The sequence below is a fragment of the Heloderma suspectum genome, chromosome 4 (assembly GCF_057233095.1).
Source record: "Heloderma suspectum isolate Gila_16-S chromosome 4, 16-S_ref, whole genome shotgun sequence".
Classification (NCBI taxonomy): Eukaryota; Metazoa; Chordata; class Lepidosauria; order Squamata; family Helodermatidae; genus Heloderma; species Heloderma suspectum.
In genome coordinates, this window is record NC_139461.1 from 267,833,580 (window position 1) to 267,859,689 (window position 26,110).

Genomic DNA, 26,110 nt, shown 5'->3' on the forward strand with positions numbered 1-26,110 from the left:
CACGGACGATACGGGGATGGTGCAAACAGCAGAAGCTCTTACACCAAACGCACGATGCGGTCCTTCGTTCTGGGGCTTTACTTCTTTTCGCGGAGCTCCTGAGGAGGCTCCACCGCAAGGCCTGGGGGCGGAGGAGGGAGAGGCCCTCCCCAATTTCTATCAGGCCGGCTGCGGCGGCTCGGAGCCGCCCGCTCTCCGCGCCCCGCCGCGTGTCTCTCGGGCCGCGCTTTTCCTGAGGCGGAGAGAAGCCTTCGCCCGCCCACCGCGGCGCTGAGAGGCGGGCCGGAGTCACGTGACTCCCCTTCCCGGCGGGAGGCGCCTTAGCCGCGGCCCAGCCGGGCCGCTCGTCCAGTCAGTCGAGCCGAGGGCGGGGCGCGGTCGCGATCGCGCGGCGGCCTCCTCGTCGAAGCGCGGGCGATGTGGAGCCGTGCCGGAGAAGGCACCCCGAAGCGGGCCCGGCCCGCCAGCCCGGCCGGCGGCTTCCGCACGCCTGAAAAGCGCGTCTCTGCGTGGCAAGCTCCGGACCTCGGCGGGCTCCAGCCGCGGCACTGGGACACCAAGCAGCTGTGCGATTTCCTCCGGCGCAGCGGCTTCACGGACCCGGCGCTGCTGGGCTGCTTCCAGGGTGAGCGGGAAAAGCCCACAGGGGCCGGCGGGCGGGCGGGAGGGAGAGGGCGCTCCTCGCTTGCCGCCGGCGGCGGCGCTGCGCCGACACTCGCCGGGAATTTCAACCTCCGCGGACCTCGAATTGGCGCATGCTGAGGCGACGCCCGGCTTCTCCGCGCCTGCTGTGCCCGGGGGGGGGGGGGGGGCAGAGAGGATACCGCGCGAGGTCTGCCTGCCTGCCTGCCTGCCTGCCTGCCTGCCAGCCAGCCAGCCACGTAAGGCTGAAGTTGGTTTCCCGGCCCGTGTCTCAATCACAGACGTCTGAAAAACTACCCGGAATTTGAATTTCCTTTCCCCGAGATAAACGAGAGGCCAATCCGAATTATGCCCCCCCCCCCCCCCCCGGCCACCCGGCAGATTGTCTCTCGCGAGGTGCCTCGTTTGTACATCCGGCCTGAAACTATTTTGGTGCAAGGCGCTCCCAAGGTCGACGCGAACCATGCTGTAGCTGCAGTCTCCTCCGATACTGCTGGGGGAGGACAACGGCCCCCTTCTATTGCGGGGTAAAGCTCTTGATTCGAGTTCACTGAGAAGAGTGATGAGTGGGGCTTGTTCCGAGGCAGATGTGCCTACGATTGTGGCCAAGGCCACTTCGGGGGTACGCTTAGACAGGAAAAAGGAAAAAGAAAAAGCCCTACAACTCCCATTTTGCTGGCTGGAGGATGCTGGGAGATGTAGGACTTTTTTCTGTCTAAACATGCATGGGATTGCACCCTAAATGCGGATTGGGTAAACCCGCCCCACGTTAAAAGCACAGGCTGCCCCTCAAGCCGCTTTCCTCTTTTTCTAACATTGTCTCCTTAAGACTTTGCTTTTAGCTAAACCTTCCCGAAAGCATCGCTTGATTCTTCTACTGCCTACAGAGGAACCTATGTGTTTCACACATTAGAGACAAACCGGAGTACCAACTGGGCTTTATATTTTTTAAAATGGGAATTGGTCATTATGTGTTTGTTCGTCCCAGCAGTGCTAAGTGTAATGTGAAACCTGTTTGACACCTAGTAGAGCCTAATGCCTTTAAGCCTGTGCCTTCACTCCATCTTAAAACTGGCTTTGCTTCAACATCTTTTTTTTTCTTTCCTCCTCTTTCTCCCCCCCCCCAACATCTTGCCTAGTGAAGAGATATGGGGATCTCAAAAGTTTGCCCACAATTCTGTGTATATTTTGTTGTTGTTGTTCAGTCGTTCAGTCGTGTCCGACTCTTCGTGACCCCATGGACCATAGCACGCCAGGCCTTCCTGTCCTGCGCTCTCTCCCGGAGCGTGCTCAAGTTCATATTCATTGCATCCGTGATGCTATCTAGCCATCTCATCCTCTGCCGTCCCCTTCTCCTTTTGCCTTCAGTCTTTATTTAGTTAGTCCTAATAAAGATATTGTTGGGCCATGGATTTTGGAACTCTTCTGTTGAATTTTCTACTGCAAGTACTCCAGGCAGGAACTGTCTCCCTTGCTGTTTCAGTAAATTGTCTAGCATAGAGTGCTAAATTCTGGGCAGCTGAAAATGTTTCTATACAGTGATGGTACTTGTTAACTGCTTCTCTGTTGAGTAGATCCACTGAAGTAGAAAAGACTACAGGTGTAATTTGAGCCATTAACTTGTAAATCTGCATTGCTTGGTTTTTAATGCCTTGGGGAAAATCTGAATGTGTATGTCTATCTTCATAGATAACCTGTTATGAGAACGCTACTGTCAATTAGTTAATAGATAGTTCTGTTGTGGTCATTGCCCAGAATATTTACACAGTCTCAATTTAGGCAAGATACCTGGGAAAGGGTTCTTCAGGAAGCTTGCCTGCTAATGTTCGCAGCTGGAACTAACTTTTACCAAGTACTAGTACCCTTACTTTGGAGATCTGAGTTAAGAGTAGAGGCATGATCTGGAAATGAGGTACAGGGAGTAGATAACTCAATGTTTCTTGATGTGCTAGGTAGTAATCCAAAGGGAAGGAGAGTGATGAAATGCTGTGTAGCTTGGTGTCCTTGAAATGCTGAACTGAGTGGGGGATCATGTTCAGGAATGTGGGGGAGAGGGGAGCTTTGCTGCCTTATCTGGTACAACCCTGAGAATCTCCTGTGTTAGTCCATTACAGAGAATACAAATAGGAATGCAGTAAAAATATGTTTTATCAGGACCAATTAAAATAAGGAAGCAGTGAACTAACTTCAGAGTTCAGAGCTAGCTACTTTCTCAGGTTTGATGTTAGACTAAAATGGAGAAGGTGGTAGAAGAGCAAATCACAAAATGTTGCAATGTATCCCAGCCCTAGGAGGAGTGATTCTGTGTAGTCTCTAGCGATATTGTAACAGGGGCCTTGTACTGCTCAGGGCATGCAGAAGTGGGGGGAAAATGCTTAAAGGGGTAGGAGAAAAGTTGTTCAGTCGTTAAGTCATGTCCGACTCTTCGTGACCCCATCTTTAACACTATTCTGAAACTTTCTCCTGCTGTGCTAAAGGTTGCCAGACAGTTGGCCAGGAAGGAGCCTCCCCTCCCTTCCTTCCTTCTGAAACATATCTGTAAGGTGCAGGACGGGGAATTTTTCAGCCTCACAAGGCTCATTCCCTGAGTCCCCATTCCCAGGATACTTTATTATATGCCTAAGCATGTTGATTTCTTCTCTTCACTGCTTTCATTTTCCTTTCCTCCCCCCCTCCCCCGCAACTGATGTCCCCAACATTCCATGGCTCAGTTGCTCTCAGTACTGTGTAGGTCCCAAAAGGTTACAGGTCCTTGCTGGGGCACTTTTGGTTTTTTCTTAGAATCATAGAATAGTAGGGTTGGAAGGGGCCTACAAGGCCATTGAGTCCGACCCCTTGCTCAGTGCAGGAATCCAAGTCAGAGCATCCCTGACAGATGGCTGTCCATCTGTCCTTTCTTTTAATTTACAAATAAATATGCTCCTGTGTACCGAGTATGCAGAAACTGCTATCTCATTTTGGTATATTTCATTTCCATATTAATAAACGGAGTATGCCAGGTTTGGTGGTAAAAGCCCCATCTGCGATGTTACAGTATTAAGATGGTGAACCAGAAAACCTAATTATCCTGTGGAGAGTTAGTTTGTGCCCAGTGCAAAAGGCTTCAGGTTGCACCAAAGCATATAAAAGCCAGCAATTAATCATATCTTCCTCTAGCATTGCATGTAGCTCACAGGTCCCTTGTAAGGCAGATATCAGAAATAAAGAAAAATGTGGTAGTTCTTATAATAGGAAAAGAGTGAATTTTAGATTACACATTAGTTATAGAATCAAGAGAAGCCAAATTCCATAGCGTTACCTAGTGGTTGAGTACCTTACACAAGGAACCTGTGAATTCCAATTAGTGCTAGAAAAAATTATTCAAATCTGTCTTGAGTCAAGCTTAAGAAAAAGTCTTTAAGGCTGCAACTTTCTTTATGCGAACTACTTCCAGTAGTTATAGGCTCGTATGTGTATGGTTCTTGGCTATGAAAATAGATGCGCTAAATGTAATGCAGTAGAAACAGTGGCTCAATTGTTGTAGGCAAACCATGGCTTGGCTAGTGAGAAAGTATTGTATGCTTGCATGTTCTCTCATTTTCTCAAGTTCCCTCTTGTACTTCCTGTTTCATAATAACTGTAGTTTGCCATGATGTCCATATCAGGCAAACTATGGTTAGTGCTAACCGTTGTTTGCTTGCTGTCCAGAATTGGAAACTACAGTTTAAAAAAATTCTAAAGTGATCTTTGAAAAACAGAAGCCCATAGCTGCTTTGGGTACACAGAATTAGTAGCACTGTTCTTTGGATCCCAGCTAGATTTACTAAACAAAACTACACTATGGGAATTTGCTGGTTTAATATTTTAATTTTTTAGCCATAAAAACATTTCAGGTACATTAATTCAGAATAATATAGTACTCTTGCATAATTCTCATTTTTCTAGTCATTTTCACGTGGAATCTGCCCAGATAATTTTGAAATATAAATAATTTCGGGAACATAAATGTTTAATAGCTGCAAATTAAGCTAACAATTTTTTTTTAACTCCTCAGAAAATCAAATCACCGGTTCAGCTCTGCCCTTCCTCACTGAATCTCATCTTGAAAAAATGGGAATTCGGTAAGGGAAACTTTCATCTAATCAAATTTAAGCAGTTATAAGAAGTTGTGTTTTAATTCCTGAATAGCATTTATTTTTGGCATTTACCACCTACCCTGAGCTATGTATGCTTGTTGAACAAAAACAGATGTGACCCTGATGTTGATCTTTAGCTGATAGTACACATATACTGAGTATTCTGGGAAGGAAAGTTAATAAGAAATCTCATACATTTTCTTTTGTTAACTTTTGATTGCCAGAGTGACATAGTATTCCTTATGTGATTTTAGTCTTCAGACATTATTGCTGGTTTTCAAGATAATTTATATCAAGGCTAAGAATTCATTTAGTTGTGACATCTTTTAGCAAGATGGAAGGAGCAATCCTACAGCTGCTAGTCAGTGTCTAGACGGCCATAGGATATCTGGTTTTCTGGGAACCGACCTCCCCCCACTTCCGCACTGCCTTGGAGGCAGAGTGGAACAGCCCCATCCTCCACACTTGCAAGAGGAGCACGGAGCGGCTGAAATGGGGCATTCCCGGAGGGTGTTCCTGGGCAGGGAGGGTGGAAATGTAAGACACATCCAATGTGTCGTACGGTAGCCTCCTCCCGCGCTCTGCCCTCCCGTGGCTAGACAGCCTCAATTGGCTGTCTAGCCAAAAATGCAGGGCAGGAGAAGTGCGGAGGGAACAATCCCCTCCGTGGTTCTCCTGTCCTGCATTGGACAGGCGGTCTGGCCGCCTATCTGCATAGGATTGCGCCCTAAAACAGTTTTTTTAACTTCACATGCTGTATTCAATTAATTGCACTGTGTTGAGCATAACTATGGGTACTGTCTTCTCAGTAGTCTCACTGTTTACAGACAATTGAAGGTAGAACAATTGCTGCTGTTTAAAAAGTGAGATCAAGAAAATGGTTTTGAATGTCAAGTAGAATAGTAGCCCCTTGCAAAGGTCTAATCTGATAGTCTGGTCTTGCAACAGTTATCCATGCCTTGGTTACATGACGGTTAGACTATTGCAATGTGCTCTATGTGGGGCTACCCTTGAAAAGTATCCAGAAGCTTCATTCAGTACAAAATATGACAGCTAGGCTGCTAACCGGTGCACAGCATCGTGATTACTTTCAGTATTAAAAGATCTGCACTGATCTTTGTTTTCCAAAACAAAAATGTTTTTTCAGTTTTGAAAAAAACATTCAAAATTGAGCACTTTGAATCAGTTGTTTGCACTGATTCAAAGTGCTGATTTTAAACTTCAGAGCTCTAAATGGCTTAGGGCATGGTTATCTGAGGAATCACCTATCTTGGTATAAATCTACTCTGTTATTAAGATCAGGAGGAGATACCCTTTTGAAGGCACATCTGCTTGCAGAGGCCCGCTTTCACCTGTGTTGCTCCTGAACTCTGAAAACCACTCCCTTTGGAGTTGTGCATGGAAAGCCCACTCTCTCTGCATTCAGGAAGGGGTTTAAGACACCTCTTTTTAACTCTGTTTTAAAGATTGATATTAATGTTTTACTGTGTTTGTATTTGATTATTGTTTTATCTTGTGCTGATTTTTTTGTAAACTGCCTTGGTTGGCTTATAAAGGCGGTGTAGAAATACCATAAATAAATAAGTTACTAGAATATTCTAAGTGTAGGTAATCATAGAACTCTATAATCTTCAAATATGGGCGGGGGGGTTGGTTGGTCTATGGCTCAGAGACTGTTACTGCCAGACAATAAAAAAGACAGAACGTACAGCTCACTTCTGTTTCAAGAGCTTTCATAGGCAAAACCACCTGTACACTACAGTCAACATCTGAGACACTCCTCCAAGTACCTTCTCTGAGTGAAGCTCAGAGGGTGGCAACAAGGGAGAGGGCCTTCTCGGTGGTAACCCCATGACTGTGGAATGATCTCCCCAATGAGGTCCACCTGGCACCAGTGTTGTCATCTTTTTGGCTCAGGTTAAGACTATCCTCTACTCCCAAACATTTGATGGCATCTGATGGGATTTTAATGTCCTGGTACCTCATTGTAACAGTTCTTACTGGTTTAAATTGTTTTTCAGTTTTGTATGTTAAAGTTCTATATTATGTTTTGTAATTCTGTGAACCTCCCAGAGAGCTTTGGCTATTGGGTGGCTTAGAAATAAAATAAACGAATGAAAATGAATCAGATACATGGTGGAGCAATCATTTACCAAGGTTTAGTCCCACTTTGTAATCATGTACTTCCAGTATTGTTTGTGTTGGGTGTGTGTGTGTGTGTGTGTGTGTGTGTATAAAAAAATATATAAAAACACAAGTAGCCAACACCTTCTTAGACCACTTTAGACAGCTGATGAAGTAGGCTCTTGGCTTCAAAATATTAGACCACAGTATATCATTTAGTTTTGACCGTACTACAAGTCTTCTTCATTGAGTTTTGTTGCTGCACTGGGCTAATGGTTGTTCTTCTAGCTTCTGCAGGAAATAAATTTAATCTTGGAGGTAACTTAACATAGTAGATCTAGTAGGTACATATTTAATTGGAACATATTTTCTTCCATTATAACAGCATACCTGTTCTCGTTATATTTGTGGATTACACTTAATAAGATTTGTAGATTTGGTAAATGAAACACTCAGGGCATACCTGATTACCTTTTTGACAGGGACAAGCCTGATTTTTATTGGGATATGAACATTAATATGGTGTATATCAGGCATAGGCAACCTGTTTGGGCTGTTTGCGGATTTGGCAATTGGAGAAACTTTCCTGGGCACCACCATAAAATGGCTGCCATGGGAGGTGTGGCAAAGGAAAAGTAACCTGCCCAAAAAAGGCAGAGGTGGGGTTGGAGACCCAACACACTAAACAATTCCTATGAACCCACAATTTTCAGCACAACAGAGACCTATTTCAGAGCAATCCCTGTTCCTGGTAAGAAAATGTGTTAATTAAAAAAAAAAAAGTGGGAGAGGTACAGCACTCTGGTGTGACCCAAGAAAGGTGTCTGGGAGTGCATTGGTGCCCATGGGCACTATGTTGCCTATACCTGATGTATATTCATTCCCTCTTCTCCCTCATTGGCAAACATTTGGCACAGATTGTAGCTAGAGGAGGAGGAAGTGCATAAATACCCTTCTCAGTTTTGAAGATCTCTTATGGAAAACGGCTATAGAAATGTTTCCAGTAATACCAGCTAACTTTGTTTTAATGACGTGTATGTTGTTGAATAAAATATTGAACTATCAGTTTAACCAGATAATATTTTTAATAACTTCCAGAGTTTTAGGTGTGAGATTGGGTCTCCTGGATTGTTTGCGCAGATTGGCACAAAGTCATGCTGACATAATGAAGGTGAGAGAAACATTTACATTAAACTGAAAGCAAATTTAGTCTCATCTTTCACTTCATTGGCCCTGCTGGCCACTAAAAGAAAAGAAAAAAACCCAAACCGAGAAAACTGCTAGTGTAATGTAAAAGCCATCACATTTCAAATGCAAAATTCTAAATAATTTTGAATATCTCTCTAATTCCCTTCCTTGCTCTTCTCCCTCCTTACTGATTGTTGCCATTGCTGGGCAGTGGTGGTGCGGAAGAAAACTGGGATAACAATTTGTTTGTTGCAAGGGATGCTTTGCTTATTAACCATTCTGTCCTACTATTGGTTTTCAACATATTTTGCATGGGTGCTATAATAATCCCAGTTGACTTATCTATTAAGTAACTTTTTAAAAAATCTTCATTGGTTGGCTACCATATGTTTTTAGTTCTCCTGTGACTATCTTGATTTTTTAGCATAAAAAAGCAGGGGAAACCCCAGGAATCTTTTTCTTTTTGAAAAATTAAAGTCTCTTAAGATGGTCATTGTCTTAGTTCTCGTAGGACATCTGTTATACTTTAAATCTTATTTTACTCCTTCCAGGTATTTAATGACCCAATTCATGGTCACATTGAAATGCATCCTCTCCTTGTTCGAATCATTGACACACCTCAGTTTCAGCGTCTGCGATACATTAAACAGTTGGGTGGCACTTACTATGTTTTCCCAGGAGCATCACACAACCGCTTTGAACATTCCCTTGGGTAAGGAGCATGCTCTTCTCTGTAAATTTCCTCTTTGTTTTTATTGAAGTGGTATTCTTGGCCATGCACTGAAAGTCTGGCTGTGCCTCTGAACATCAACAGCAGCTCCACCAAATTCCACAGTAACATAAGGATGTAAGGAAGTCCTGCAACATCTTGCATGGAAGGAGATTTATCTCTAACAAATACTTTGAAGTCTCCTTCATGCTATCCTATACCCTGGCACGTTTAATATTTAGTTTTGAGCAGATACAGGCTCACCAACCTCAAATACAACTGGGTAAACAATTTTTCTGGAACCTGGTTCCAGAAAATGTTCTGATTTCTGCACTAAAAATTATGTATAAAAAGATTTCCAAAGGCACGGCCATGTACTCCATTGCAGCAAATACAACAAATAGACTGGGTTCGGACATTGCGATAACCCATAATGGGTTAAATAAGCCACCATGGGAATTTTGTCTTGTCAGGAATTTTTAAATCCAGGATGGCTTATTTGGCCAAAATAAGCCACTCTGATAACCCGCTGTTTGCAGTAAGGGTGTTTTAACCAACCGTGGGTTATTGTGCCGTCTGGCACTCAGCGTGGCTTATCCTGATTGCCTACAGAGTCACCTGGCAAGAGCCCTCAGAACTGTTGTGGGTGCCCTGTTCCAGCCTGCAGAGCTCTTTTTCCAAGATCTGACAAGCAGCCAAGGGACAACCGCAGCCAAACAAGCACAGCCTTCCCTGATACCATGCTACAGTTACAAAATGACAGCTTTCCCCAAGTACAGTGACAGCATTGTGCTATCGCGCTACCCCGCTACAGTGAAGTTACACAGTGACAGGCTTCCCTGATCACTACTTTGAAACTGCACAACTTGGGAAATAGGGGAATAGGGAAAGAACTGCTCACTTTTCCATGAAGTGAAATTACACCATTATCCACTATAGCATCTGAAGGCTCCCCATGAAAGCACCCCACCTGTGCTATTTTGCCCCATTCTAGCAAAACGTCAGGGAGCTAGAGCTCCCACCCCTTTTTTCCTTTTCTGGCCAGCCTTCCCAGATTGTGCAGTCCTGCAGCTGCAAAGGAACACCATGACAGCCTCCCCTAATGAGAATGACAGCCTTCCCAGATCCCATGATTCCGCAGCAGCGAAGTAACACAATCACAGACTTCCCTGATTGCTACTGTGAAAATGTGGTAATGTGCATTTGTGTAAAAGAAAAAGTAGAGGAAAAGATTCCTTTTTGCAATTCTGAAAATGTGCAAATTAGGAAATGTGTAAAAGTGCAAAGGAACAATAAAGAGGAGCAAAGGCAACTGCAGAATAGGGAATATGGGGGACTAGGGGAAAAACATGCCCACTTTTCCATGAAAAAGCAAAACTGCGCTCTTATCCACTGCAGCATTTGGAGGCTTCTCATGAGGGGTCCCCACCTGTGCAGTTTTGCCTCATTCCAGGAAACTGCCAAGGAGTTATAGCCCTCACCCCCTTTTCTGGCAATTTCTCCATGAAAAAGCAAAGTCGGGCAGTACAGCACAGACTCCCTTGATCACGTGATCCCCCTTTTGCAAAGTATTGCATATACAGCCCTCTGTGATAAGACCGACACTGCTCACTTTTCCATGACAACTGCAGTGCAAGGGAATCTGGGATACCACCTGGCAGAGTAGGAGGACTGGAGAAGGAGGAGGGGCAAGGGCAGGCAAAATAAGCTACTCACAGTAGCTTATTTGACCGATCATGTGGGGGAAAACAGTAGCTTATTTCCTAAATAAGCTACTGTGAGTGGCTTATTAAGCCACCATGGCTTAAAGCGACATCCGAATGCAGCCATGGTCTTGTGGCACCTTAAAGACTAACACATTATGACATAAGCTTTAGTCCATGAAACTTAATGCCATAATATATTGTTTATTGTTGTGCCACAGGATGCTTTGTTGTTCCTGGATAAAAAGCGATGAAGTTGGCTTTCCTAGCCCTATTTACTTCCTATATCTGGGATAGTGTGCAACTTAGAGCGCAATGCTATGCATGTTTAGAGAGAAAAAGTCCTACAACTCCTAGCATTCCCCAGCCAGCCATGCTGGCTGGGGAATGCTGTGACTTGTAGAACTTTTCTCTCTCTAAACATGCATAGGATTGAGCCCTTAATTTATGAATATGAAATGCCACTTACAGGATTGTGGATTTTATATAGGGCGACCCTCTTGAGAACAGTGCCTGGAAGTACCTATAACCTGTTGTATTCTGTATATGCATGGATGGAAAGGGAAGAGAGGGAAATGATTCATTTCTTTGTTGTTGGGCCAGAGAGGAACTGGCTCTAAACAGTGTGTGATCTAGTACAGCTGCAAATTGGTGGAGATGTTTTTTCTTTAAAAAAAATGAAATCTGTTCTTTGTTTCAAATTTATTTTTATGGATGGATTTAGCAACTGGAGGCCAGGTAGTTAAATGACATCCTCTACACAGTTCAGGATCTGAGCAAGCCTGATGGCATTTCACAATTGTACTATAGTGATGAACTGGTAAGTTTGTATTTTATTTATAAACGTAACATACAAGAAAGGGAGAACTGACCCTCTTGCCTTCTTACAACAGGGTTAGCTATCTGGCAGGCCGTTTGGTCCAGGCACTGCAAGAGCGACAACCAGAACTGGATATTGATCACAGGGATATTTTGTGTGTCCAGATTGCTGGTCTTTGTCATGATTTGGGTAAGCTGCTTTTCAAATTGACTGGTATGTGCCATGTAAATAAATGTACTATCCTATTCTAAAATACTTTAACAGATATCCCTATGTAATTTATTCACCAATACTTTCTCACTTAATTTACTATGGAAAGACAAGCTAAAACTAAAAAGTAGTTCCTGACAGGCTATACATGTGTTAGGAAAATGAGGCTTGTGTATGTCTAAATTCCTATTTAAAGCTATAAAAGGCCAGTTTCACAAATGGCAGATGAAGCTCCTAAACTGTGCCTCTTGAGGGTGTCAGGGGAAGGGTGGGGGGGGTGCATGTTTGAATGCTCCCTGATGAGAGAGCAGAGACTCCCTGCAAATAGAATATTAGCATACCAGGAGGTTATCTTTCCCCTTCATGGATCACTGCCTTGTTGTGGCGAAGGGGCTTGCGTAACTCAGTGAAGCCATAAGCTATGCCGTGCAGGGCCACCCAAGACGGACAGGTCATGGCAGAGAGTTCTGACAAAATGTGGTCCACTGGAGAAGGAAATGGCAACCCACTCCAGTATTCTTGCCAAGAAAACCCCATGGAACGTATCACAAGGCTAAAAGAGATGACGCCGGAAGATGAGCCCCTCAGGTCGGAAGGTGTCCAATATGCTACTGGGGAAGAGCAGAGGGTATTTCCAAGTAGCGCCAGAAAGAGTGAAGCGGCTGGGCCAAACCCGAAAGGACACTCAGCTGTGGATGTGTCTGGCGGTGAAAAGAAAATCCGATGCTGTAAAGAACAATATTGTTTAGGAACCTGGAATGTCAGATCAATGAATCAAGGTAAGCTGGAGGTGGTCAAACATGAGATGGCAAGATTGAACATCGACATCTTGGGAGTCAGCGAACTCAAATGGACAGGCATGGGCGAATTTAATTCAGGTGACCATCATATCTACTATTGTGGTCAAGAATCCCTTAGAAGAAATGGAGTAGCACTCATAGTCAACAAAAGGGTGGGAAAAGCAGTACTGGGGTACAATCTTAAAAATGATAGAATGATCTCAGTACGAATCCAAGGCAAACCATTCAACATCACAGTAATTCAAGTCTATGCCCAAACCACTGAGGCCGAAGAAGCTGAGGTTGATCGGTTCTATGAAGACCTACAACGCCTTCTAGAACTAACACCAAAAAAAGATGTCCTCTTCATCATAGGGGATTGGAATGCTAAAGTAGGAAGTCAAGAAATCACCGGGATAACAGGCAGGCATGGCCTTGGTGTACAAAATGAAGCAGGACAAAAGCTAATAGAGTTTTGCCAAGAGAACATGCTGATAATAGCAAACAGTCTTTTCCAACAGCACAAGAGGCGACTCTACACATAGACGTCACCAGATGGTCAATATCGAAATCAGATTGATTATGTCCTTTGCAGCCAAAGATGGAGAAGCTCCATACAGTCAGTAAAAACAAGACCTGGAGCTGACTGTGGCTCAGATCATGAGCTGCTTCTTGCAAAATTTCGGCTTAAATTGAAGAACGTAGGGAAAGCCACTAAACCTTTCAGGTATGACCTAAATCATATCCCTGATGAATATACAGTGGAGGTGAGGAATAGATTTCAGGGATTAGACCTGATAGACAGAGTGCCTGAGGAACTATGGACGGAGGTCCGTAACATTGTTCAGGAGGCAGCAACGAAATCCGTCCCAAAGAAAAAGAAATGCAAGAAAGCCAAGTGGCTGTCTGATGAGGCTTTACAAGTAGCTCACGAAAGAAGGGAAGCGAAAAGCAAGGGAGAAAGGGGAAGATATACCCAACTGAATGCAGAGTTCCAGAGAATAGCAAGGAGAGACAAGAAGGCCTTCTTAAATGAACAATGCAAAGAAATCGAGGAAAACAACAGAATGGGAAAGACTAGAGATCTCTTCAAGAAAATTGGAGATCTCAAGGGAACGTTTTGTGCAAAGACGGGCATGATAAAGGACAAAGAAGGCAGGGACCTAACAGAAGCAGATGAGATTAAGAAGAGGTGGCAAGAATACACAGAAGAACTATACAGGAAAGATCTGAATGTCCCTGATAGCCATGATAGCGCGGTCACTGAACTTGAGCCGGACATTCTAGAGAGTGAAGTCAAGTGGGCCTTAGGAAGCATTAGTAACAACAAAGCTAGCGGAGATGACAGTATTCCAGCCGAGCTATTTAAAATCCTAAAAGATGATGCTGTTAAAGTGCTGCATTCAATATGCCAACAAATCTGGAACACTCAACAGTGGCCACAAGACTGGAAAAGGTCAGTTTACATTCCAATTCCAAAGAAGGGCAACGCCAAAGAGTGTTCAAACTACCGCACAATTGCGCTCATTTCACATGCCAGCAAGGTGATGCTCAAAATCCTACAAGCTAGGCTTCAGCAGTATGCGAACCGAGAACTACCAGAAGTACAAGCTGGGTTTAGAAGAGGCAGAGGAACTAGAGATCAAATCGCCAACATTCGCTGCATCATGGAGAAAGCAAGAGAATTCCAGAAAAACGTCTATTTCTGCTTCATTGACTACGCTAAAGCCTTTGATTGTGTGGATCACAACAAACTGTGGCAAATTCTTAAAGTGATGGGAGTACCAGACCACCTTACCTGTCTCCTGAGAAACCTGTACGAGGGTCAAGAAGCAACAGTAAGAACCAGACATGGAACGACCGATTGGTTCAAAATTGGGAAAGGAGTACGACAAGGCTGCATATTGTCACCCCGCTTATTTAACTTATATGCAGAGTACATCATGAGAAATGCCGGGTTGGATGAATCAGAGATCGGAATTAAGATTGCCGGGAGAATTATCAACAACCTCCGATATGCAGACGATACCACCCTAATGGCAGAAAGCGAAGAGGATCTCAAGAGCCTCTTGTTGAGGGTGAAAGAGGAGAGTGCAAAAGCTGGTTTGAAACTCAACATTAAAAAAACTAAGATCATGGCATCTGTCCCTATCACTTCCTGGCATATAGAAGGGGAAGAAATGGAAGCAGTGACAGATTTTACTTTCTTGGGCTCCAAGATCACCGCAGACGGTGACTGTAGCCATGAAATTAAAAGACGCTTGCTCCTTGTGAGGAAAGCTATGGCAAACCTAGACAGCATAGTAAGAAGCAGAGACATCACCTTGCCGACAAAGGTCCGTCTAATCAAAGCTATGGTTTTCCCAGTAGTAATGTATGGCTGTGAGAGCTGGACTATAAGGAAGGCTGAGCGCCGAAGAATTGATGCTTTCGAACTGTGGCGCTGGAGAAGACTCTTACGAGTCCCCTGGACTGCAAGGAGGTCAAATCAGTCCATCCTAAAGGAAATCAACCCTGACTGCTCTTTGGAAGGACAGATAATGAAGGTGAAGCTCCAATATTTTGGCCACCTAATGCGAAGAGAAAACTCCCTGGAAAAGACCCTGATGCTGGGAAAGACTGAAGGCAAAAGGAGAAGGGGACGGCAGAGGATGAGATGGCTAGATAGCATCACGGATGCAATGAATATGAACTTGAGCACGCTCCGGGAGAGAGCGCAGGACAGGAAGGCCTGGCGTGCTATGGTCCATGGGGTCACGAAGAGTCGGACACGACTGAACGACTGAACAACAACAACAGGTTATCTTTTTGTCTGATGTACTAGCTTTCCATGTGAACATCATCCAGACAGTATAAAATTGAGATCCAGTGTGTTCCAGCAGTTTGAGTGTTGGACTAGGTTTGGGAGATCCAGGTTCAAATTCCCATTCAGCCATGAGCTCACTGGGTGATCTTGCACCAGTCACTCTCTTTCATCCTAACCTATCTCATGGGGTTGTTGTGAGGATAAACCTGGGGGGGACAGGACAATGTATACCACCATAAGCTTTATGGTGGTAATAATATTGGGTGGGCTGTGGTTTATGTAAATTTCGTTTTTGAATTTCCAAGGCAAAACTCAGAAATAAGAAGCTGATTCAGGAAAATGGGACATACGTACAGGCATATAAGAAGCAAGAGGGGGAGCATGATGCTTTCTGGTTTTATACCAAATTCATGGCTTACAGCTGGAATTACAAGAAGTTCAAATATTGTAAATGTGTTTGAACCAGACCTCTTGTCCTGAATCCAGAGAGACTGATAGTTCTTCTTAGCTTTACAGACACATTCCTCGAGGCCATAGTAACTGTCACTTAGGTATGCAAAACTAATGGCAAAAACTAGTTGGAGATGCATATGTTGTGATTTTTAGGGGCTTTGCATCCCATGAGGCTTAGAAGAACTGAGAATGAACACTGTAATTTAGACAAAAAATGGGAGTTGTGTCATTGTTCAGAGAAGGAGGTTGGTTGCCCAGGAGAGGCTGATTAATACATACCAGGATAGGCTACACACCCCTGTAGATACCAACCGTGGTCCTATACATATACCTTATCAATTGATTTATTAAGACATGTGTTTTGTACTGGGCAAGGGGGAAGGTGATCTGTTGTGTGGGAGTTTTTAATGCAACTTTTGTCATGGACAGTTCACTACCTAGTAGGGTTTAGGCTTGCTGGGGCAGCTGACATCTGCAGGAGTGGGGAGGGGGACTTTTAAGACATCTAGGGATTTCAGGTATGGTGTCACTGCTTTCCTGATGATACTCAATGCACTTCCTCTCTTTCCTTTTCATCTGGGTATAAGGAGACTGCTGAAGTCATGAGCTGCCTGAGATTAGTGAAGGACTAAGTGTGGATTAATAAACTGTAGCTTCATCCAGACAAAACAGAGGTACTGCTGTTAGGTAGAGTTGATCTGGGAGTAAGCATTCAGCCTGTTCTGGATAGAATAGCAGTCTCCCATGGGGAACAGGTACATAGCTTTGGAGTTATCTTAGACAGACAGGTGGTAGCTGTGGCAGGGAGTGCTTTTGCTCAGTTTAAGACGGTGCACCAGTTGCACTATTTCCTGGAGGAAACAGTTCTTGACACATTTACATACATCTTGCTTACATCCAGACTAGATTGATCATTTATTATATTTAAAACGTTTTTATGGCATCCTTTCCTTTGTCACATACCATGCCTCTGATAAAGATACCTGAAGAAGGGCCTTAGCAGAACACCTTAGCACATGGTCAGATTAATTACAATAGCATGTTTTACAAGCAGCTGCTTTTGAAATGTGTCCAGAATCCTTAGTTGGTGAAAAATGCAGTAGCTAGGCTGCTGACTGGAGGCCAGATTTTTGATCACATAATAACCATATTTTGCCATGCTCATTCACTTCTGATTTGTTTCCTTTCTCAGTTTTAAGTGCTGGTTTTAACCTTTTAAAGTACTAAGCTAGTACACATACAGGACTGCCTCCTTTACTTTGAGCATCAGGAACGGTCCTGTTCCCTGCTCTCCCCCCAAGGTGAAGTAAGTGTGAAGGAAAGTGAACAAAAGTCTTCTCATTGGTGGTGTCTGGGCTGTGGAACACATTGCCCTGGGAGATTTAGTTGACCGACCTCCCTCCCTGTTTTCCAAAATCACTCCAAAACGGAGGGCAGAATCTAAAGGGGTGCTTCCGCCCCACCTATTCTCTTCTGCCCCACTGACTGCATTGTGCAAGCGGCCCTCACTGCTTGCACAGTGGCAATTTAGCACTTCTGGGTCAACCCCAAACAATCAGAAACACTAGTTTCGGGAAGGAGACAGGTCAGCAGACCTTGCAGAAGGGACGTGCTAGGAAATGCTAAATCTCCCTTTTGTAAGCTGTGGATCCTGCTTGTGCAACACAACCGGCAGGACCCACCACTTGCACATGCAATCAGGAGGAAGGAAAAGAATTGACGGCGGGCACCCTGTTGTATTGCCCTGATATTCAACAGGTGTTTAATTAGAATTCTGTTTCAAGTGTTACCTCCTCCATGATATTTTAAAGCTGCATGTATTGTTATGATTATTAGCCACTCTGGGGGAGAATGAAAGATAGTCAGGTTGAACAGGCTGAACATTTATCCTCTGGCTCTAACAGGTTTGACATTACTATGGTTAAGATGCATACCAAAATTAATATACATAACAATACATACACACACACAACCACACACATATATATACATCATACATCTGCCATATAAATGAACTGCACAATCCTTATTTTTAGGTCATGGACCATTCTCGCATATGTTTGACGGAAGATTCATCCCACTTGCTCGTCCAGAAATAAAATGGAAGGTGGGTGTGCTACATGCAGTATAATATGCAACCAGTTATTGTTTCCTTAGTAAAAATAAAGGGAATGTTGTCTGGTCCTTAAATATGTTAACTACATAGTGTTTTAAGATTTGAAGGACCTGGGGGCCTCTGTAGTTTGTTTGTTTATTTGTTTGTTTGTTTAAATAGAAGGTACTTTGAGTAGCTTGGAGAAATATTGTCACTAGAATTGCTGTCTTACAAATGCTGTCTTATCTGGGAACAATTTACCACAGTGCTCGGTTTTCGTGTATCGGGAAGCTACTGTTAAGTTCAGAGTCCTGGCTTCTTTTCACACTCCCATAAAGGGAAGAGCAAAGCAAGAACAAGGGGGCTGTGTGTGGATGCACGTTGATAATGCATATCCTGTTTTATTAAGCTGGGATTGTTCCTCCCCATGATGTGCAGGCGTGGCCTGTCTAAATGTTGTTGCATTGAATTATGATGGGTTTGTTGACAGTGTGTGTTCTAATAATTAAAACTTGCTTTTCTGCAGCATGAAGAGGCTTCTGTTCAAATGTTTGACCACTTGATCACTTCCAATGAACTAGAACCAGTCATGGAGTATTATGGTCTCAAGTGGGATGAAGACAAAGTTTTTATCAAAGAACAAATAGCAGGACCTATTGAGACAAAAGCAGCTCGCAAAAATTCGAAGGTTATCCAAATGCTATGCAGTTTAGTGGAATGTCATCTGTGCTATCATTATCCTTCCAAAGGGATGGGGACCTTAAGGGAAAACTTTTCCAGTTCAGGATGCAAGTTAGTAAACCGTAGAAGAGACCTCTGTCTGAGATGCTGGAAAATAATTATCAAGAGTTAGATAGTACTGAGCTAGATGGATTGATGGTCTGAACAGCTTCATACTCAGTGTGATGTTGTTCGTGTCTACTCTGAAGTAAGTACTGTTGAGATCAAAGCGGCTCCCTCCCAGGTCAGTAGGTATAGGATTACAACAAAGAGATGATGAAATCCATGTACAGTCACGCTGATTGAAATTACACTGATACACTATTGGCAATATGACTTGTCATTAAAATGTAATTATGGTTTTGAACTTAGACACTGTAACAGGCAGAGTGTAAAAGACAGAGTACTGCATCTAAAGATTTCCTTCCTTTTGAGGAAGGAAACTGTTTAGGTTCAACCCAGAAGTTATTAGCAAGTGACACAATCATCATTCATCCTATGGAACAGCAAAAGGTTCTTGATCTTATCCTGATTTCTTTGGGGAAGGTTGGTTCTAATCATTAGTGTATAATTTTTCCCCAGTATGTGCAAACTTTGGATAACCAGCACTTAGAAACCTTGCTTCAGTACCAATCAGTGCTCACAGTCGATTGATTTATTGGAATGTTTACTTATTTTTTTCTTTCCTTTATCCAGTGGCCATATTGTGGGCGATCTAAAGAAAAGAGCTTTCTTTATGAGATAGTGGCTAACAAAAGAAGTGGCATTGATGTTGATAAATGGGATTACTTTGCTAGGTATGGAAATTATGCTTAATTTGCTCACTTAAAGCATGTGGAGAACTTTTTTTATAACAAATGTATTGGTAGTCCTTTACCTACGGACTTTTTTAAATTAATGAATGGTCTTAATCAGCAGTGGTCCAAGTTAAATTTAACAGGGATTCAGTGTGTATCTGCAGTTAAAATTAATGTTCGCCCATGAATCTTTTTTACTGATTAATATTCCTTAAATAAAAAAACTAGATTAAAAGCATGGCAATATATTTGTACTAGTTATATTTGTAGGAGGAGGCCCAGGATTGCTTGGCTTTGTTATGTAACCCTTGGAGAAAGGGTGGAGTTTTTTCAAGGTGTTACGATGCATGTGAGATTTCTAATATATGGAAATGGTTGGATTTTGTTGGCTTTGGAGTTACGAACAAATTGGAAACTATCCATCTTTAACGTGTGTGTGTGTGTGTGTGTGTGTATATAATATCTCCACGAAGACATTAAAGGTGCAATCTCATCAGGATTCCCATCTGCCTCCAAACTTGGAGGCGGATGGGAATCCTGTGCAGAGCAAGAGGAGCATTTTAACCTCTTCAGCTGAGGCATTGGTGGGGGTGGGGAGGCTGGGAAAGGTTGCAGAGAGCTTGTATCCTCACTTTGCCAGTCCTCTCTCATCCCTGCCCACCGGCATGCCCCCTTTCTGTCCTCTGCAAGGTCGCCTTTGTGACCTTGGAGAGGCAACCAGTGCAGTTCCCTCTGTGCTGATGGGGAGGGGAAGGGGATGAAGAGCTCAGATTCCTGGGTCCAATGCCAGAGTGCCACCCGCAACCTCGGATCCAGGAATCTGAGGTATCCTTTGGCCGCTCAGATGCTGTCTAGGGGCCATAGGATTGCTCTCCCCATCAGTGTTGTTGTTATCCTTTGAATTAAGAATTGGTAAGATGAACCGATCTATTCCAATACATTCTATGACATCTTTAATCAGAAAATATGGTGTAAAAAGAAAATAATCAGAAGTGAATTGGGTAGATACATTTGTTGTTGTTCAGTCGTGTCCGACTCTTCGTGACCCCATGGACCATAGCACGCCAGGCCTTCCTGTCCTGCGCTCTCTCCCGGAGTGTGCTCAAGTTCATCTTCATTGCATCGGTGATGCTATCTAGCCATCTCATCCTCTGTCGTCCCCTTCTCCTTTTGCCTTCAGTCTTTCCCAGCATCAGGGTCTTTTCCAGAGAGTTTTCTCTTCGCATTAGGTGGCCAAAATATTGGAGCTTCAGCTTCAGTATCTGTCCTTCCAATGAGCAGTCAGGGTTGATTTCCTTTAGGATAGACTGATTTGACCTCCTTGCAGTCCAGGGGACTTGTAAGAGTCTTCTCCAGCGCCACAGTTCGAAAGCATCAATTCTTCTGCGCTCAGCCTTCCTTATAGTCCAGCTCTCACAGCCATACATTACTACTGGGAAAACCATAGCTTTGATTAGACGGACCTTTGTCGGCAAGGTGATGTCTCTGCTTCTTACTATGCTGTCTAGGTTTGCCATAGCTTTCCTCCCAAGGAGCAAGCGTCTTTTAATTTCATGGCTACAGTCACCGTCTGCGGTGATCTTGGAGCCCAAGAAAGTAAAATCTGTCACTGCTGCCATTTCTTCCCCTTCTATATGCCAGGAAGTGATGGGGCCAGATGCCATGATCTTAGTTTTTTTAATGCTGAGTTTCAGACCAGCTTTTGCACTCTCCTCTTTCACCCTCAACAAGAGGCTCTTGAGATCCTCTTCGCTTTCTGCCATTAGGGTGGTATCGTCTGCATATCGGAGGTTGTTGATAATTCTCCCAGCAGTCTTAATTCCGACCTGTGATTCATCCAACCCGGCGTTTCTCATGATGTACTCTGCATATAAGTTAAATAAGCAGGGTGACAATATGCAGCCTTGTCATACTCCTTTCCCAATTTTGAACCACTCAGTTGTTCCATGTCTGGTTCTTACTGTTGCTTCTTGACCCTCGTATAGGTTTCTCAGGAGACAGGTAGGGTGGTCTGGTACTCCCATCACTTTAAGAATTTGCCACAGTTTGTTGTGATCCACACAATCAAAGGCTTTAGCGTAGTCAGTGAAGCAGAAATAGACGTTTTTCTGGAATTCTCTTGCTTTCTCCATGATCCAGTGAACGTTGGCGATTTGATCTCTAGTTCCTCTGCCTCTTCGAAACCCCGCTTGTACTTCCGGTAGTTCTCGGTTCGCATACTGCTGAAGCCTAGCTTGTAGGATTTTGAGCATCACCTTGCTGGCATGTGAAATGAGCGCAATTGTGCGGTAGTTTGAACACTCTTTGGCGTTGCCCTTCTTTGGAATTGGAATGTAAACTGACCTTTTCCAGTCTTGCGGCCATTGTTGAGTGTTCCAAATTTGTTGGCATATTGAATGCAGCACTTTAACAGCATCATCTTTTAGGATTTTAAATAGCTCAGCTGGAAGACTGTCATCTCCGCTAGCTTTGGAGAAGGAAATGGCAACCCACTCCAGTATTCTTGCCAAGAAAACCCCATGGAACGTATCACAAGGCTAAAAGATATGACGCCGGAAGATGAGCCCCTCAGGTCGGAAGGTGTCCAATATACTACTGGGGAAGAGCAGAGGGTATCCCCTTTATGGATCACTGCCTGGTTGTGGCGAAGGGGCTTGCGTAACTCAGTGAAGCCATAAGCTATGCCGTGCAGGGCCACCCAAGACGGACAGGTCATAGCAGAGAGTTCTGACAGATACATTTAATAAGTGCTAATTTGTAAAATATTCAGTTTTTAGTAAATTACAGTTTAAAGAACATTTCACTTATCAGAGGAAATGAGTGAAGAATCTAGATAGTGAGCTGGTTTGCATGTGACGACAGCCTGTGCATGAGCTGGAGAGAGGTGGAGTGCACCAGCCACTTCCCCTTTTAATCAACAACCTACAATCAGCTGGGTTGTAGATGGTTGAGTGTGATATACAAATCTGGAGCAAACCCATGCGGATCCGTGATGTGCAAATCTGATTAACCCAACAACAAACCTTGGGTTAACTGCTCTGGATTTGGATATCATGCTCAACAGCCTGTGACCCAGCCAATTGTATGTTGTTGATTAAAAGAGGAAGTGGCTGGCATGCTGCAGGCAGTGCGCCCACTCTCTCCCACTCGTGCATGACAGCCCATGGGTTGTTTAATCCATGGGCTGTCGTTATATGTGAACCGGTCCATAGGGTTGGATCCAGATTTGCCCTTCTGTTCATGCAAAGGACCGAGATCCAGTGGAGGCTCCCACTGGAAGAAGAAGTAACATTTCCTTCTCCACCACCCTTCAATAGGAGAGTCCTATGGGTGGAGGTCTGCTCATGAGTAGCCTGGATCCACCCATTTTAATTCCAGAAAAAGTGGCTGGAAGAGAATGTTGGTAGAACTTTAAAAGCAATTAAGTTGAAATATTTTAAAAATAAAATATTGCATCAATGGTTTTTACCCCTCTGTAAGGTACGATAGATTTATAATCTGTCTGTACATAATGTGGGTGCTGTGGAAAACTGCATGCAAATTATCACATACATATTTTGGAATGTCAAATCAGGTAATTGATTTTGGCAACTGATTTTGTATTGTGCAAACAAATCACTGGGTATATCATCCTAAAGCGTCTTTTGAAAATCCATTTAAACAGTTTAGAGGAATGTGGGGATATGCTCAGATGGTAACCAACTGGCTAGTAGCCACTAAAATGTCAATAGCTTTTTATTGGAAAAAAGATGTTTCTCCTCTTATACTTGCCTTAGGGTTTGAGGCATATCTGTAGTGTTAACATTTAATATATTTGTTCTTTGGAGAATCAAATACATGAATGTCAGTTTGTTAGAAAATGATCAATTTTATAGATTTTTTTAAAATAATGATACGTATAGTGATATACATCCTTATTCATTGTTCACTCTGGTGTGAAAAGTCTGTCTATTGAATTTAAGTAGCTTTTTCAGTCAAGGCATTAATTAATGTTTATGTGTGTGTTTGTTTAATGTAATAACTATGAATGTTTTTTCTATATTCATAATTTTTTTTAAAACCCTCAATCAACAAATTCATAATTGAATGACGATAATTCTGTATCTGGTATATAATTAGGGATTGTCATCATCTTGGAATCCAGAACAATTTTGATTATGAACGCTTCATTAAATTTGCCCGTGTCTGTGAAGTGAATAAGGAGAAGCATATTTGTACCCGTGACAAGGTAAGCTTCTTTGAGGAAAGCAGAGAACTTCAACAAGAGTATTGTTATCTTAATAGCAGTGTGAAAACTTCATCTGGAAATTATTGTTCATTTGACTAGTGTTTTACACACTTCTTTTGAGTTACTCTGGGAGGCATTATTCCATTTTGCTCTCATACCAATGCTATGAGGTAGGTTAAGCTGAAAGATAATGTCTTGCCCAAGGCCACCAAACAAGCATCATGATTGTGGGGTCTCATGGATCCAAATCCAGATAAACATCCACTCTGCTTGTCTAAGGTTCAGGTGCCTGTGCTCATGGAGCCAAAAAGATAGTCTTGCTGTTGAATGAACAAACCTTTGAAGTACTGGGACTCTTGGGGTAGCCAGTCAGGTCAAGAGAGTTCAACTTGAAAGAGGTTTAATGATACTGCCCTCTCACAGGCCTTGGGTGGCAGGCCTGTCCTAGCTTACAGACAGCCCCCTAACCTGAAACAGCCGCTCATCGCCACCAACAGGCCACATAACAGAGACACAAACAGACCAGACCCTGTAATAAGCCTGGGTGTTAACTCTATCCCATGTCTACTCAGCCAACGCTATTACAGGACCTAATAATGTCATCCACAACGTCAAGGGTTCCTTTTTCTGCTCATTTTCCTATGGGATATATGCTACCATCTGCCAGCAATGCCGTTCTGTATTTTATTTTTATTTAATAAATTTCAGTACTGCTTACATATTTTTAAAAAATCAGTTTACAATGAGATTAAAATACATAATAAATGCAAAAACATTTGTCTAAAACATTTTAAAAACATTTTAAAAATATTAAAAGCAGTACAACACCATAATTAACAAACAAACTGGGCAGCACACTCACTCAGGGAAAGCCTGTGCCCATTCTGCATAGGACAAGCAAGTCAGTATCTATGCGAAAGAGTAAATGGACACAAATCTGACATCAGAAGAACAATATTTAGAAACCAGTAGGAGAACATGTCAATTTTCCAGGATACTCTGTTGTTGACCTATTCACAAACAAAGAAACTTTAAAAGGATAATCCAGTGTGAAATTGAATTAACAATTCAGTTTTATCACCTGTGGCTTTAATCAATATGGATTTTTACCAGTATTGATTGATTTATCAATGCCAAGATGTTTATCAACACTACTTTGGGTAATTATTTTACATTACATCTAAACGTCAAGTCTGTCTATCTGCCATCTCAGGATGATTTTCCATGCATCTCATGAAGTGGGCTCTGGTCCACAAAAACATATGCCATAATAAATCGTTAGTCTTCAAGATGCCACAAGACTTGTTTTTGCTGCAACAGGCTAACACATATATCTCTCTGGAAATTTAAAGAAGATGAGAGTTTGGGTACTGGAAAGAACATGGTTTAATTCAACGGTGGGTGACTTGTAGGCCAAAACATCTGGTGGGCCACAGTGCCCCCCCCCCATCCCTCGCTGTGCTGGCAAGGGCTGATGGAAGTTGTAGGCCAAAAGGTCTGGAATGACACAAGTTGCCCCCACCCCCACCCACCCGGTTTAAATGCTGGTTGTGGACAAATGTTAAGACTAATACACAATGGCCTGGTTCGCATGTAACACTAACCCATGGTTTGTTTAACCTGTGGTTTGTTACCCTACTCAGGGTTTGTTTGGCAGACAATCAAATAAATCATGCTTTGTTTTCTCCATTCGGGGGTTGTTTGTTTTTCTCTTCCTTGCCTGTTCCCTCCCTGTATCCCAAATGCCTTTGAGGTGCTGTAATGTTGACATGTACAGCAAGTGTTTTTCTTTACCACTCCATAGCCTGGTGAAACAACCCATGAAGCAACCCAGAGTTCTGGGTTTACATATAATGACAACCTAGAGTTTAAACAACCCAGAGTTCACATCCCAACAACAAACCAAGGGTTCTCTTTCTTGGTTGTTTGTGGTCAATAAAACAGCTGCATTCACACATCACAACAATCCAGAATTCAACAACCCATACCATGGCTTAGCGTTATGTGCAAAGCAGACCAGCTGCCTCATAGCTGTGTTAAAATGTAAGGATAAATATCTGAAACATGAGGCAGGATGTTCATTGCTAAATAACCAGAAAATAATGTCAGTTGCAAGAATGAATCTTACACTGTTCTGCAGACATGGGTCTGAACCAAGTTAGGAGTGACCACACTACATCAACCAAGCATACAAAAGGGGATCTTTTTAGTGGCACAAACAGGCTTGCAATGAGGTAGTTGGAAGAAGAGGAGCTAGGATGTAATATGGTGTCAGATGATCTAGAGCAACCTAGAATAGACATCATTCATCCAAGGAGATCCAATGTTGGCAAACTGAGCCCCCTTAAGGATGAATTTGTGTGCCCTGAGTCAGAGGGGAATAATCTGTTCAGCCAGAAAGGCCAGTTAAAATGAGATGACACAGTGGGTCACATTGTGTATGGATGGGGGACCTACTATTAGCTACTATCAATTGAATATTGATTCAGTCCTGTATGCATATGAGGCCATTTCTTCCCAAATTAAACCTTTGTTACTAACTGGGGTCAGATCAAATGGTTCAAGGAACATAAACTCTCCATGATTTGATGCAGAGTCAAGACATGTTTAAGAAAACAAATGAGAAAAGCAGGTGATACGTCAGATTGTGGAGTTTACACACTTATGCTCAAACTTAAGCAAGAATATAAAAAATTAATTACAACCAAGGAAGCTAGCCAT

The 26,110-nt window shown here is 43.1% G+C and overlaps 1 protein-coding gene across 2 annotated transcripts in view; it reads left to right on the forward strand.

The window, feature by feature from the left end:
* Positions 1–358: 358 nt before the first annotated feature.
* Positions 359–26,110, forward strand: part of LOC146348683 (deoxynucleoside triphosphate triphosphohydrolase SAMHD1-like) — a 40,229-nt gene continuing 14,477 nt past the window's right edge. The window contains exons 1-9 of one of the 2 annotated variants that reach the window (XM_084853789.1): positions 359–625; positions 4,676–4,742; positions 7,980–8,052; positions 8,621–8,781; positions 11,375–11,490; positions 17,586–17,656; positions 18,171–18,332; positions 19,061–19,161; positions 23,281–23,389. In XM_084853789.1, the coding sequence (XP_084709915.1) occupies positions 418–625; positions 4,676–4,742; positions 7,980–8,052; positions 8,621–8,781; positions 11,375–11,490; positions 17,586–17,656; positions 18,171–18,332; positions 19,061–19,161; positions 23,281–23,389 (1,068 nt within the window). In that variant the 5' untranslated portion in view covers positions 359–417. The remainder of the gene's footprint in view (positions 626–4,675; positions 4,743–7,979; positions 8,053–8,620; positions 8,782–11,374; positions 11,491–17,585; positions 17,657–18,170; positions 18,333–19,060; positions 19,162–23,280; positions 23,390–26,110) is intronic. The other variant, XM_084853790.1, reaches the window with a different exon arrangement.